This window comes from Aptenodytes forsteri, unplaced genomic scaffold (genome assembly GCF_000699145.1).
Source record: "Aptenodytes forsteri isolate BGI_AS27 unplaced genomic scaffold, ASM69914v1 Scaffold262, whole genome shotgun sequence".
Lineage (NCBI taxonomy): Eukaryota > Metazoa > Chordata > Aves > Sphenisciformes > Spheniscidae > Aptenodytes > Aptenodytes forsteri.
Genome location: NW_008795710.1, coordinates 479,675 through 492,806, shown reverse-complemented (window position 1 = coordinate 492,806; position 13,132 = coordinate 479,675). Strand labels below are relative to the sequence as shown.

At 36.6% G+C, this 13,132-nt stretch overlaps 1 protein-coding gene across 1 annotated transcript in view; it reads left to right on the top strand.

Annotated features, from left to right (window-relative positions):
- The window catches only part of SHQ1 (SHQ1, H/ACA ribonucleoprotein assembly factor), a 56,367-nt gene that overhangs the window by 18,117 nt on the left and 25,118 nt on the right, over positions 1 to 13,132 (top strand). Inside the window, exons 7-10 of the mRNA XM_009283367.2 lie at positions 181 to 335; positions 2,153 to 2,206; positions 4,879 to 5,002; positions 12,773 to 12,893. Coding sequence (XP_009281642.1) covers positions 181 to 335; positions 2,153 to 2,206; positions 4,879 to 5,002; positions 12,773 to 12,893 — 454 coding nt within the window. The remainder of the gene's footprint in view (positions 1 to 180; positions 336 to 2,152; positions 2,207 to 4,878; positions 5,003 to 12,772; positions 12,894 to 13,132) is intronic.

The following is a 13,132-nucleotide window of genomic DNA, read 5'->3' as shown; positions in this document are numbered from 1 at the left end:
ATCAGAGTTTAAAAGTTAAAAATGAAAGTAAGAATGATTTAGGCTTTTTCTTGAGTGATGAGTGACTTGTGATTAGTTACACGCTTCTTTTCAAAGAGACTGCTGAAGTAGTATTACCACCTATTGAAATGAATGTGCCAGCTTTAAATTCATAATCAATTATCCTTTTACTTTTTATAGTTGTCTTCTCTGAGGAAGAGAGAGAGCAGCTGAGAAAATTCACAAATAAATCTTATCTTCTGGATAAAAGAAGCCGTCATCATGTATATCTTGGTTTAATTGATATCCTTCTGGCATATTGCTATGAAGTCTGTGTCAATGAAGGAGACAAGAATGTAAGTTAAAAAAAAATTACCCCCCCCCCCAAAATTTAGTATGTTTTAGGAACCTAGTGCTGGACCCTGTACTGTCATTTAGGAAACCTACCTTTTCAAGTGAATTTATTTTCAAGCATTAAAAATATATAAATGAGTAAGTTAAAATGAAAGACTTTATATCTCTAGATTGAGCTGTTGGGATGCGTGTGGGGATTAATATGATTTCTAAATACTTCTGGTCTGCTGGAGTAGCATTTTCTGTAGGAGAAAAGTGGAGATGCAGGAGACTCCAGACAATTCTGTTTGTTTCTGATTTGTTTTGTGTTGTGATGTGTCTTGATTTATGTAAATACAGATTTCACAAAAATAATTGTTCTTTTCTATTGATGGTTCTTCCTTCTGTTTTTTGGACAGTTCCATAATAGGTATGTTTGTCTCTAACACCACTACTGATTTGGATTCTGAAACAGCATGGGAAACCATTAAGTCTGTAGGACTGAAACTATGTTTTTAGTGTTTTATAGAGGCTACCATTATATGCCTTTAGCAAAACTGATTTTTTTTAGGCGTTTTTGTGTTTTTTTGTTTGTTTTTTAAAGCTTATGCACTGAGTATGGAAGGTGTTTCCTGAGGAATTCTGGAAACTAGAGTGAGGCATTTAAAATTTTTAAAATTAACACACGTAAAAAATAAAAAAATCCTAATGCAGAGTTTTCTTTTTCTAGTATTCAAACACTGGAGGGAAGTAGGAAGGCTTTTTTTCAGGATTCTGGTGTTTGCCCATCTCTTACACAAGCAGCAACCAGCTTTATTTTGTGTTCTGTATCCTAGGCTTTTTACAGAATATAAAGAATTAAGAAAATAGCAGAAGTTTAGAATGGATTCCATGCTGTTCTGTGGATAGCTTGCCTTTCTGAAATGGACTTGCTTCCCAGATACAACTTTGTGCCTAGCATCTCCTCTGCTGATAGTAACCAGTGAGATGTTTTCTCAATGCTTTTAATCAAAATAGTGGAACATATAAGCAAAACCATCCTGTCTTAATCAGACTAAATTGTGGGGCATGGATTTTAGAAAGGCAGGCAGAAATGTCCAGACCTGCTTATTCAACAGAATAATCTAGGATGGTGGTTGTATTGCATGTTAGTGTTGCACAAAATTGCAAGTATGTGAGGAACACAATTGTACAATTCTTTATTATCTTTGCAATAACCATATGGTATATGTGGAAAACACGCTGTGGGGTTTTTGTTTTTGGTTTTTTTCCTTTTTAATAGGAAAACCAAGACATTTGGGCCACACAGATCTTTACTAGAGCCAGGATTATAGATCAAGGCTTCCTGGCTTTTTGCCCTAATCATCCCACTAGACCACACTACCACACAAATACTATGAATCTGTCACATTTTAAGAATAATGGCATTTTACATGTACTGCTGGCTTTAGGACCCTCTCTGAAAGCCAACAGTCTTGAGCTCTTTTCAGGAAACAAGGCATTTTAGCTTGAGCTTTGTTGATTCAAGTTTCTGTTGCTTGGTGAAAAGGGACTGAATTCCACTAAAATACTGTTTTTCTGTGATTACTGTTGTATTTTAAAGGCGTTGTGCATGGGCTAGATATTCCCAATACGGAAACCAATTCAGTTATTTAACATCTGCATTGCAATATAATTTTTAACGCTGTCCTGTGGCCATTTCAATGCACATAATATAATTACTGCTTCATATTCACAAAGGTTCTTAAATTGCTGCCAGAATGTTACCTTAAATAGTTTGCCAGCAGTCTTGAATGTTGAATTAGATAATACTTGTTTTATGGTCTCCTCTTAAAATCAGGTTGAATCATCTTGGAATGTCAGGAAACTGAGTGCAACATTGTGCTGGCTGGAGGTAAGTTAAAACTTAAGTTTTGCATCATGTGTTTGCTGTATTATTTGTTTTTGGTGTTGCATGTTGCGTTTGTGGAAAGCTTACTCTTCTAGTAGTGAAGATGAATTAAGTGTATGTCCTCTTTTTAATAAATGTTACAAGAAATTGATTGTGACTTCTGGGCTCCCAGCTACTAGTAGCGTCAAGAGGCTGGAGTATGACCTCTCATCTGTCTGGGTGCTGGGCCGCCTTCTGGCCCATTCTGGAAAAGCTAAGAATAGGCACTATGAAAAGCTGCTCGTCTACACACTGTCCCTAGCTCCTGGGCTTGATTCACAAGTCCTGACCTTTATTTAGGAAGTAACTGTAATTACTCCTCAACATATGTCCACAGTATGTGTGTGCAACTCCACGCTTAGGGCAAGAAAATACAGCCTACTAGCTCCTTGATCAGAAGTCGTAGGTATCTTTCTGTTTAACTGGCTAAAGCATGTTAAAATAGAAAGGGCATAAAAAGCAGGGAATGTAATTTCTTGATGTTCTTGTGTCCTTTAAGTCCTACCTCAGATATATGTTTTAATAACTTTTGAAGATGGCAGGTCTTAATAAAGCAGCTTATTGTTCACTTCTGGGGGTTTTGACTGCTGAGCCATTTCTTCAGCTTTCCTAGTTCATCATTCTGCACTTCTAGCTTGCTCTTTTTCTTGGCTGCAAATCAGGTGGCTTCTGGCTTCTCATCCATTCCGCTATGTGACTTCAGAGTATGTCAGAGAGTGGAACTGGGAAGCCCAGAAGTAAATGCAAACCCAATGATAGGAAAAGCTCTTAGAACTCAATCAAAAGGTGTCTTTCCCTGCCCCCCCCCCCCCCCCCCCCCCCCCCCCCCCCCCCCCCCCCCCCCCCCCCCCCCCCCCCCCCCCCCCCCATCATGGAGAAGCTGACTTCCATATTCTTGTAGCAAAAAGACCTCAGTTCTGTAGTTGTAGAACTGTTGTCTCATTAAGGCTTTAATGATTGTGTGATCTTTCAGACACGCTGAATACTTTTGTTTCAGGTTTCTTGCAGAGTCAGTTAGTGGACATGTGTTGCTTTACCCGCCCCCTTCTTTTCAGTGTTATTGCCACATCCCTATTTGTTTAGTTGCTGCTAGCCCTTTGCAACCAGCATAGACTAGAGGAAACAAACTGAATTCTATTCTTTGCACTTTCAGATTGTTTACTGAAAGCACATGGGCCTGTGTAATTAAGTTGTTACAGAGCTGGAAGTGGAAGGGACTTAACCTGGCCTGTAATCCATTATTTCTTATGATGGCAGCAAGCTAGAAAGGACTGTCCCGTCCTCATTCCTGAAATTACTGAGCCAAGTCTCAGTTTGTAGGATCAAAAATTAAATTTGACAGGATTTTTGGGTTCAGTCCTTCAAACGTTTCTAGTAGTGGTGAATGTTATATTCAGTAATAACTCATTCTGTGACAACTGGTTTTCTAGATCTGTTAGTTTTGTTTCCAGTTGAATGTTCTGCAGTAGCAAGTCACAAAGGAGTGCAGCTGAAATACAGTGATTGCCTTAACTCTCGATTTTTTTTTTTTTTTTCAGATCCATATCCTAACATAGTGAAGGAGTTTTCTGCATGTGCTTATCCTATAATATAGCAGTTCTTGGCGCAGCCTGTGCCAACAGTATATTTCACACCCAGAAAATTCAGTCTCCTGGCACCAAGCTGTTAATAACTATATCTGTTATACAAACCATGTAGAGGCGGGTGTTTTCATCAATCTGTAAACAAAATTGCCTCAGCTATGGTTTGTTTGAACTGACTGCCATTTTGCTGTGCATGACATGTACACACCTTAGACTCTAAATATTAAATAACAAAACATAAATCATTTAAATGCTTACCAGCGATCCATTAAAATGAAAAATGGGTTGAGGTAGTCATATAATGCAAAAAAGTGCCAGCTGTCAGCAAAGTATTTTTATTAATTTTAATAAATTGAGAGTTCAAGATGAAATAGGTATTTTTATTTGAATTCATAAATGGAATATTTTGTCTTGAAAAGTGAAAGCTGGAAAGGAAATCACTCTCTTAAGAAAGTCTTTAATAACTCATTAATGCGTCTGGCCTGAGTAAATTAGAGGCCTTCCTCACTCATAAAGGAGGACAATGAACTGCTTTCCCTAGGCAGATATATTTATCCCTGCCTTGAATATCTATAATTTTCATGAAAGGCAGAGTCATGTATCATTTTTAAAGATCTTAAATGTACACATGTATTTTGTTAATATCATGTGGTTTTAATTTTTCTTTATTCTTAAAAGGCTTTTTATAGCTTCCCCTTAATATATATAATAATGTGGGACATGTAATTTATTGCTTTAATCTAAAGAATGGCAGTCAAGTTAGATGTTTTATTCTAATGTTCTCTATATTCTTTTTTTAATTCAAAACCACTAAAACGTATAGGACTTCTGTTATCCTGCCATGCAAACTAAATGTGCAGTGTCTTGTTTCTATTTAACATGTTGATTTCCATATCTATTAAAGTACAGATTTTTAGATGCATAATACATAAAAATGTGCTTTTTTTCCTACTCTGCTATGACTTTTTTTCCTTAAAGGAAAACAAATAAAAACCTATTTCTTTGTATCGAAAAGCACACAGACTAATTCAGATTTTTCACTGATATACACAGAGTTTCACCAGCATTCATGATGTCCTGGTATCTTTTGGAAGAAGAGTGCTATGCTATCCCCTACACAGACACTTTGGATTAGTGACACGTGCCTTCAATGATACAGTCATGATACTGCAACTAGGTAAGTTTTTTAGGGATTGGAAGTGATGCCTATATAGCCACGTTGTTTGTATGTCGGGGTTTTTTAATAGCTTTTGAATCCTTTGGCCAGTTTCACCCAAACTTGATAGATATTGACGTTTCTGGACATGTGAAAATGGGGCTGGGGAGAGAAGAGAACAAAATTAGTGTCCTTATCAGGAAAAAGCCCCTGAAGCTACTCATTTATTAATCAGCGGATAATACGTGCAGTTGTGGTGTAAATTCATCTGTATTATTCACGCCAGAAAATCTACACAGAAGAAACTTTATGAATGTCTCATCCTTAGAAAAATCTTTGATCAGATCTTGTATCTTTATAGATCAGGATAGTCCAACCGTCATTTGTAAAGCTTTAGAGAAAAGGTCTTCAAAGTACTTTTCTCTATACTGTATTTGTTTGTAAAGAGATTTTTCTGTTGGAAAAGAACATTTTAATGAAACTTTTGTTACGGTAGGTTAGAAACTATAATTTTTTTAGACCTTATTCTAAAGGTGTCTTTTTTTTTTTTTATTTCAAAGCAGGGTCACTTATTGGTACAAGTATAGCAGCAGTCCTGTTGTTTTCTGTTGTTCTTTGTGTTCTTTAATCACCTGACTGAAACCCTGTTAAAAAAGATTGGAAGGATTTCTGGTAACTTCCATGATTTGTCTCCATCTAAGGGAAGTTTTTAAAGCATCATCGTCTTCAATTGTTCCAACTGTTCTGTTTGATTAAGTTCTGCTCATCATGGTTTTATAGTTGCAAATCTGGGCAGCTTCCCTGCATGATTTACTGTTTGGAAGAACTATTGTTTTAATTTAACCCTTGTCAGTGATGTTAGGATTTTGACAGAAAGGAAGCTTACCCTAATGTTGAATTTCTGCTCTCCTTGCCAGTTTCTTTTTCTAGAATTAAATCTTCTGCTGTTTGGTTGTGTGGGGTTTCTTTTGGTTTGTTTTATTTTTTTAAATTGAGCCAGTCCATTAATTATTTTCTTTTTTTCCTGTTCAAAATAACTGTGTTTGACATCTAGCCATCTTAATTCCTAAACTGTTCCATTGTGTGTGCCAGTTTAGTATTGCCATATAGAATCACACATTTGAGAGCAAGGGGTAACTTTGTGGTTCATATTCAGTGTTAGTTCTTTGTAGGATTAAGCAAAATGGTTGAGATGACTCTGTGGTGAGTCCAGTGACAGTCTGGGAAGAACAGAAATCCTGAATTTGTATCAGCATCAAAACTTGTTTTGCATCATTGTTCCTTTAGTACTTCCTATATAATTTTTCTCTCTTAGGAGCAGAGGCTAAAATCTCTGACTTGCTTATGTTATCTTAGTTCTTTGCTTGTTATGAGGAAAATAAGACAGTTCTAAATAACAGCCAAGTAGAGCTGGTCATAAAAAAACAAGCAGTGAATACCATGAAAACTGTTCTGTTGAAAAATAAATAAATGATTTTTAAAAAAAAATTTTATTTAAAACCGAAGAATAAAAAACTGACTACACACTACATATTTGTAGCTTTGTTTTGTTTCACATTCAGGAGTGGAGCTGTCATCATCTTAATGACTGCAAATTATTCTTTCAGCAGCGACATTCTTTTTATATAGTCCCTGTTTATCCCAGACAGCTTTCATGTAACAGTACAAATTTTCAAACCTATGGTTATTCCAGCTTCAGTTGTGCAGTTGTACACAACCATGTTTATATCTTGGATTGTTAAAGTTACTTGCAACTTTTCTATTTATTGTGAGTTACTACTTTTAAAAAAAGCATTCAGTGTTAAATTTTTTTTTTTTTTGGACAGAAGAATCACTGAGAAGCAGCACTTTGGTGGGTTTTTTTCAATGCTTGTGAGTTGTAGGATTAAAAAACTCCACAAATGGCAATATTAATCTCTACTACTGCCAGAAACTATTGATAATTCAAAATACCATTTACATTATAACAGTCGGGTAGTGAAGTTTTAAGAGGAAGATATATGCTGTCCCTCTTCACTTATCTCCACTGGCTTATGCTGCTGTTCATAAGTGTGAAAAAATAAAACCCTGATAACAAAACTGAAATGATATAGTGCTGCCAGCCTTTTAGATTTTTGTCTTAAGAGGATAGTACATGAGAGGTAAGCTGTTTGCTTTTCTTTTAATGTTATGATGGAAAATGGTATTGGAGTGAACATTCAATGATCCAACAAAATATTTTCAGTGGTTTGGTAAGGGAGGTGGCACCTACAATAACTGTGTGTCAGGTTTCCTGCTCCATCCTCCTACGTTGGACATGTGGCTGCTATTGCCTCCTTACCCTCTGCTTGCAAAACACTGTGGCCCTAGTAGTGTTTATCATCATGGGTCAACACAGGGAGCCCATGACGGTCTTGCTCCAACAGCAAAGTCCCCATCTTCTCTGGAGGAGTAGTTTGAGTACGCTAACTCATTCTCTACTGGGACGGGAGATGGGAGATAGGCTAACCTTGTTTTTTCTGACCTCGGTGATTTGCATAAAAATTACTGCCATAAGCTTTAAAAGAAATTCAGCTTTATTTAGTTGATGGTTAGAATGGTTTAGAAGCAGTGGAAGAAGTTAAGAAATGCAGCAGGCCTGGCTTCATTCTGTGCATGTCTGTGCTGTGCTGGTTGCCTGGGAAACGGTGCAGGATGGGGCGACCGGCTGCCTCCGCAGAGCTGGCCGTGGATCTTCAAGACGCTGAAAAGGCACGTGCAAGCCTCAAGAAAAGAGAATGCATGGTCGTTTCAACTGGAGTTGTTAACAGTAGAGAGGAGGACGCTGTCTTGAGTATGAGACATGATAATCTCCAGGTGCTGCCTGGGAAGCAGACACAAATACATTACTTCCTTCATGTGGACATAAATCTATTGGGAGGGGCATTAGCAAGTTAGCAGTGTAGTGGTAAAAGTAATGGCGGTTAATGTTAACTTTTGAAAGTTCTGGGGTTTGTGTATCAAATTAGTAGTTACTATTATGGTGCGTGTATAGTGTGAAAAGCGCTAAGTTTTTTAAATAGCCAACTACCAAAGAATTGGGAAAGATAGAAAATGGATGTATTACCTGTATAATCAGAAGGGAGCGGAGGGAAGTGTGTGTCTATTCTTAAAAGAAATGGATTTGTAGATAACACTTCTACTGCCAAGGCACATTCGTTGGGTCAAAATGTTTCCTCCTTCAAACTTCAGTGGAAGTGGAGCCATGCTTTTGAGGAATTTCCGTTTTTACAAAATACTTAGCAAACTATGCAACGTGCAAAGCATGGTAGTTATAGATAGCATTAAGTACTCTCTTACCCTCTTTGTTTACTGGAAATGATGCCTCACCAGTTTGGCACTGTATTGCAATATATGTGTGATGAACATAGGTAAAAATGACTGTCAAGTAACAGATAATGAATTCAGTTAAATAGAACCACAAAACTATTCCTTTTCATGTAGATGCAAGAGGACTGGTGTTTAAATTAAAGGAAGAATTGGTTTGAGTTGACCTCATCCTGACTTGAGGTTTCTTTCAGGATGCCAGTAACAGAAGTTGGGACATAGTTTGATGTTTCAATAATAATAATAATAATAATCACAGTAAACTATTTTATTTAAAAATAGTAAAGAATTCTGATGGGACTGAATTGTTATGCCTCAAGTTATGTGACTTGACTTTAGAAATATTAGTGCTATATTGCTGGATCACTTCCAAGATACAGGATACTGCATTTTTTTAAGCTATTAAGGATCCTTGCATGTGGTTGAAACACTTTTCAATTAAGACTACCTGCCAAAGTGTTGATTGTAAGATGAATGCATTAAGCTGATTAATGCTGAGGTCCTCAGCAGATTTTTTCATATGCTATTTTAGTGACCTATAATACTTAAAATATTTCAGCAAAACTGTTCAAAAATCAGCGTAGTTATCTAGGATATCTACTGTATTTATCTGTTCTTTGGATAGGATTAAAAAAGGGAATGAAATGCAGTGGTACATCCAGCTACCATGCTATTTCCAACAAAAGGTATATACTGCATTTGACAGTTGACTAACAAAAATTAATCAGGTGTGTTTTTTATGTAAATATATGGAGCCCTTTTTCTTTTCAGTAGACCTGTAATAAGTAAGTAGTGTGGGCTGGTTCTGTCAGTATTTACTGACGCTGTGTTACCATTGTGTAATACTGATTTGGAAGTTACTGTCTATGAGCTAATAATAAAGAGAAAACTCAACTGTGCCCTTTTTTACGACAAAATATGCTTTGCTTCTTTCCCTACAGCAGTTAACACTAATAGATTTAGGATAATATAATTGTCCATTAAAAACAGATAGTACTGTCGCCTAGCTGGGTAAGTTATTACCAGGATGTTTTCATTTAAAAGTCTGTAAGAGTTCTTTTCTTGTTTTTAAGAATGCTGCTGTTCTCACTTTTTAATGAGACAGTGAAGTTCAGTTTATCTTTTTAGATGAATGCTCCTCCTTCTTGAAAATGTGGAAAAACATATAAAAGTCTGCAGGAAAAATAACTTAATGTAAAATAGAATGATAGGACTACTAATTTCCTTTGCTTCCAAATATTCAGTGTGAAAGCTGGTAGAATTTCAAGTTGGTGTAAAATCAGTAGGTGGTTGTATCAAATGGCAGATACAGAGCTGGGGTCAAATTGTATCCTTTTTTGAACTAAACTGTGGAAAGAGGACTGGATTTCTGAAACTGTAGAATTAAAGTTGTGGGCTGTCGTCTACCAGCTGTCATAGCAATGAGCTCCAGAAGAATCCAGTGATCTGCAGACATATGCTGTGACTTCTATGATTTTTGCCTTGTCTACTCAGCCACTCTGCTGCTTTTCCTCTGCAGTTGCAACTCATCCTCTCCCCATCAGCAGTGTCATGATTTTTAATGGCAGTAAAAGAAAAGCACCTTTGTCTCAGAAAAACCACGGGTTAGTACTTAGATTTGATACCCCATCTTGCAATATATCCCAATTTCAAGTTGGTTGTTATCCTCCTTTACCTCTAACACAGATCTTCACGCCAAAAAATAGACGGTATTAGAGTCTGTCTTAAGTCATACACTTGTAAGTTCTACATCTTAAATTTTAATAACTTAGAAGATCTAATAGTTTTGATTCTATTACAGAAGTTGGAATCTTTTTATTTGTACTTTTAAATATAACTAGTTTTTCCGAATAATCAAGAAATAGTATCTGTACATAAAAAGCAGTGTATTTATTGATCAGTATAATGCAAAGCTGTAACTTTGCACGGAAGATATGCAAAAACTGACTTAAAAATAAATAATTAATATTTTCCTGAGATTATTATCTTGTGCCTGCTCTTAAACATTTATTGCTGTTTTTCTAAATAGATGATTTTTCTTCTACACCCTTGAACTTAAAAGTGGTTGCCTCTTTAAGCTATGTGAAGAAAATGAAATTGATAATCCTTGGCATGTCTTCATCTTCTATTCTATGGCTTTCTTAACTCCAGTATACAGTGAATTATAAAAAATGACAATCCTAGGCCTGCAAAAGTAGTAAGACTTTTAAAACTAGCACATTTTAGGTTTGCTTTGATAGACAACCTTTCATTGAGTTGGACTGACATAACTGCCAAAAAGCCCCTGGCCTGTCCACCTTTTGGCTTCATCAGTTCTCTGATCCAGTTTGCTGTATGGTTTCATGAATACTTGTACTGGCACATCACAAAGAGCTGTGGAAAAGAGGGAGGCAGAGGACTGCAGCAAAGAGTACTTAAGCCAGTGTAAGTAATAATACTGCTGAATACATAAGCACAGCCTGAAAGTTAAGACCAGATGTCTACTGAAGACTGAAGTAGATAGTCAAAGACAGAACCTACGGTGTGGAATTTCACAGAAATAGGCCAAGAATCATCTGCATGTTATGGAATATCCTACGTTAAGGCTTAAATAGTGTTTGCTCTTCAGCTCTTATTTTTTATTCCTGTGGTGAGGAGTTAGATGCGGTTTTGTATAAGGACTTCTTCTTTATAGGGTGCATGTATAAGATGCATATTCTGAAAGCAGAAGCTTGGTAGTTTGCCGTGCTCTGTGTGTTTGCCTGTATGTAGGGTTCCCTATTTTATTAAGTCTGGCTAGATTTTCAACCTTTCTGATCAGAGGCCCATTAAGCTACTATAATCTTAAACTTTAATTTATGAAGAAAGACTACTTTTTATTGAGAATTAGTGTCATAGTCACTAATTTACATTGTTACTTGGCAGATGAGTAACAGTAGTGGATGTTGTAAATGGTTCAGGCTGGCAGCTTGACAGCTACAACCTAAAAAATTAGCAAAACTTTAATTCCACATATCATTTCTTTTTAAAAGAGCACACTTCTTTTTAGTCAAAATAGTGAAGTTTGACAAGCTTGGCTTGACAAGCATTGATGGTGATACAATCTAAAAGTTCATCAGTTATATTTGGGATTTTATGTTTTCTTTTGCATTCTTTCCTGACTTTTCTTCAACTGCTCTCTTCTAAACCAGTGGGCTTTTTCAGTTCTGTTTGCCATGGCTTTTTACTCTCCAGGTTCTTTCTCCTTATTGCCATCTTCCACATCCTTTAACTTTCATTCTCTGTCTATATTTTTTTCAGCACAGAATTACTTAAAAACAAACAAACAAATTTTGTGCTCGAACAGCAGGGGGAGTTCTGATCTTTTTTTCTTTTTTTTTTCTTTTTTTTTTAATCTGTAAAATGAAATTTCATCCATGTTCAGGTTTCATAGCCTAGGAGGAGCCAGCCTCTTGGGAGAGGGTTATTAGATTCCATTTGCAGTAGTGGCTGTTTTCATTTGAATGTTTTGGGTTCCCCCCCCTGCCCATTAAACAGTGAAAAATTTTTTTTTTTTTAGTGTTCCAGCACTTAACTCTTTAGCAACTTTAATCAGAAAACTAAGGGAGGAGATTCCAGCTAATTGGAGGTTACATTAATCAGTTCTCTTCTTCATAAACAATGGTTGCATATGAAGAAAATTAAACTGACTACAGAAAGATTTCTGGTGGTGGATGAGAAAACATTCAAGTTTTTAATCTTTTACTGCATTTATCAGCTGTGTGTCAAATGGCACTTTCTTGAGCCTGAAGTGAGTTTTTCTTTCTGGGGGCTCAATTTGCCAAATTATTCTGTAACTAACTGAAGTAGGAAAAGTTCTGCTTAATTTAAGGCAATGGTTAGATGTTAGGCGATGGTATCGCTTACATTGGCTTACACAATTGCTGGGGCTCCTGCGTGCTTGACCCTGCTGTGGGCTGTGTGTTCCCAACCTTATTATTTTCCAGCACAGGTATTTGTGTAGGCATACAGGGAAATAGGTTTTCTCTTTCTTCACCTACATGATGGAGCATAACTTTTTGTTATTTGAGAGTTACTTTTCAGCTTCCCTTTTTCTTTTTTTTTTTTTTTCTTTTCTCCCCCCCATATGGTTCACTGTATGACTGTGCTAAAGTTTGGGCCAGCAGAGCTCAGAGAGAAGTGGAAAAACTGGGGGAGGGGGCTTCTTCAGCTGTAGAGAATTACACGCATGACTATGCCTTGAGGCTTTAGTCGTACGGAGAGATTCCTACTGAATTCAGAGGCTCCACATCCACATAGATGTGGATACTGAGGGGCATAGTCATATTACTGGCGTTCTGAGACTGTGAATCAAAGTTACAAGATGGTTGTAGATAGCATGGTTATTAAAGCCTCAAAGGTGAGAAGATGGTAAAGATTATCTGTTACGATTTCTAGTGAATTACAAAAATAAAAATCTATTTCCAGGAAAAGCTGCAGTTTTGAAGTGTCTGCTGGACATTCACAAGATTTTTATGGAGAATGACCCTGCCTACATACTTAATGATCTCTTCATTACGGACTATTGCGTCTGGATTCAAAAAACCAAGTAAGTTCCTGAGTAGTTATTGAGGTATGCTAAAAACCTTTCCCACATCATCTATGAACAAGTATCAGTAAAATCAAAAGAAATGCTACCTCCTATAAATGGAAGTGTGATCAGTCTTTTTCATTTAGTAACCTTGGCTATCCAGCTATTCTTACTACATAAGCAAAGACACTCAGTGCGGTTTTTTTTGATGTAGTGACATCATTGGAGAAGGGAGGGAGGAATTGCATTTTAAATAA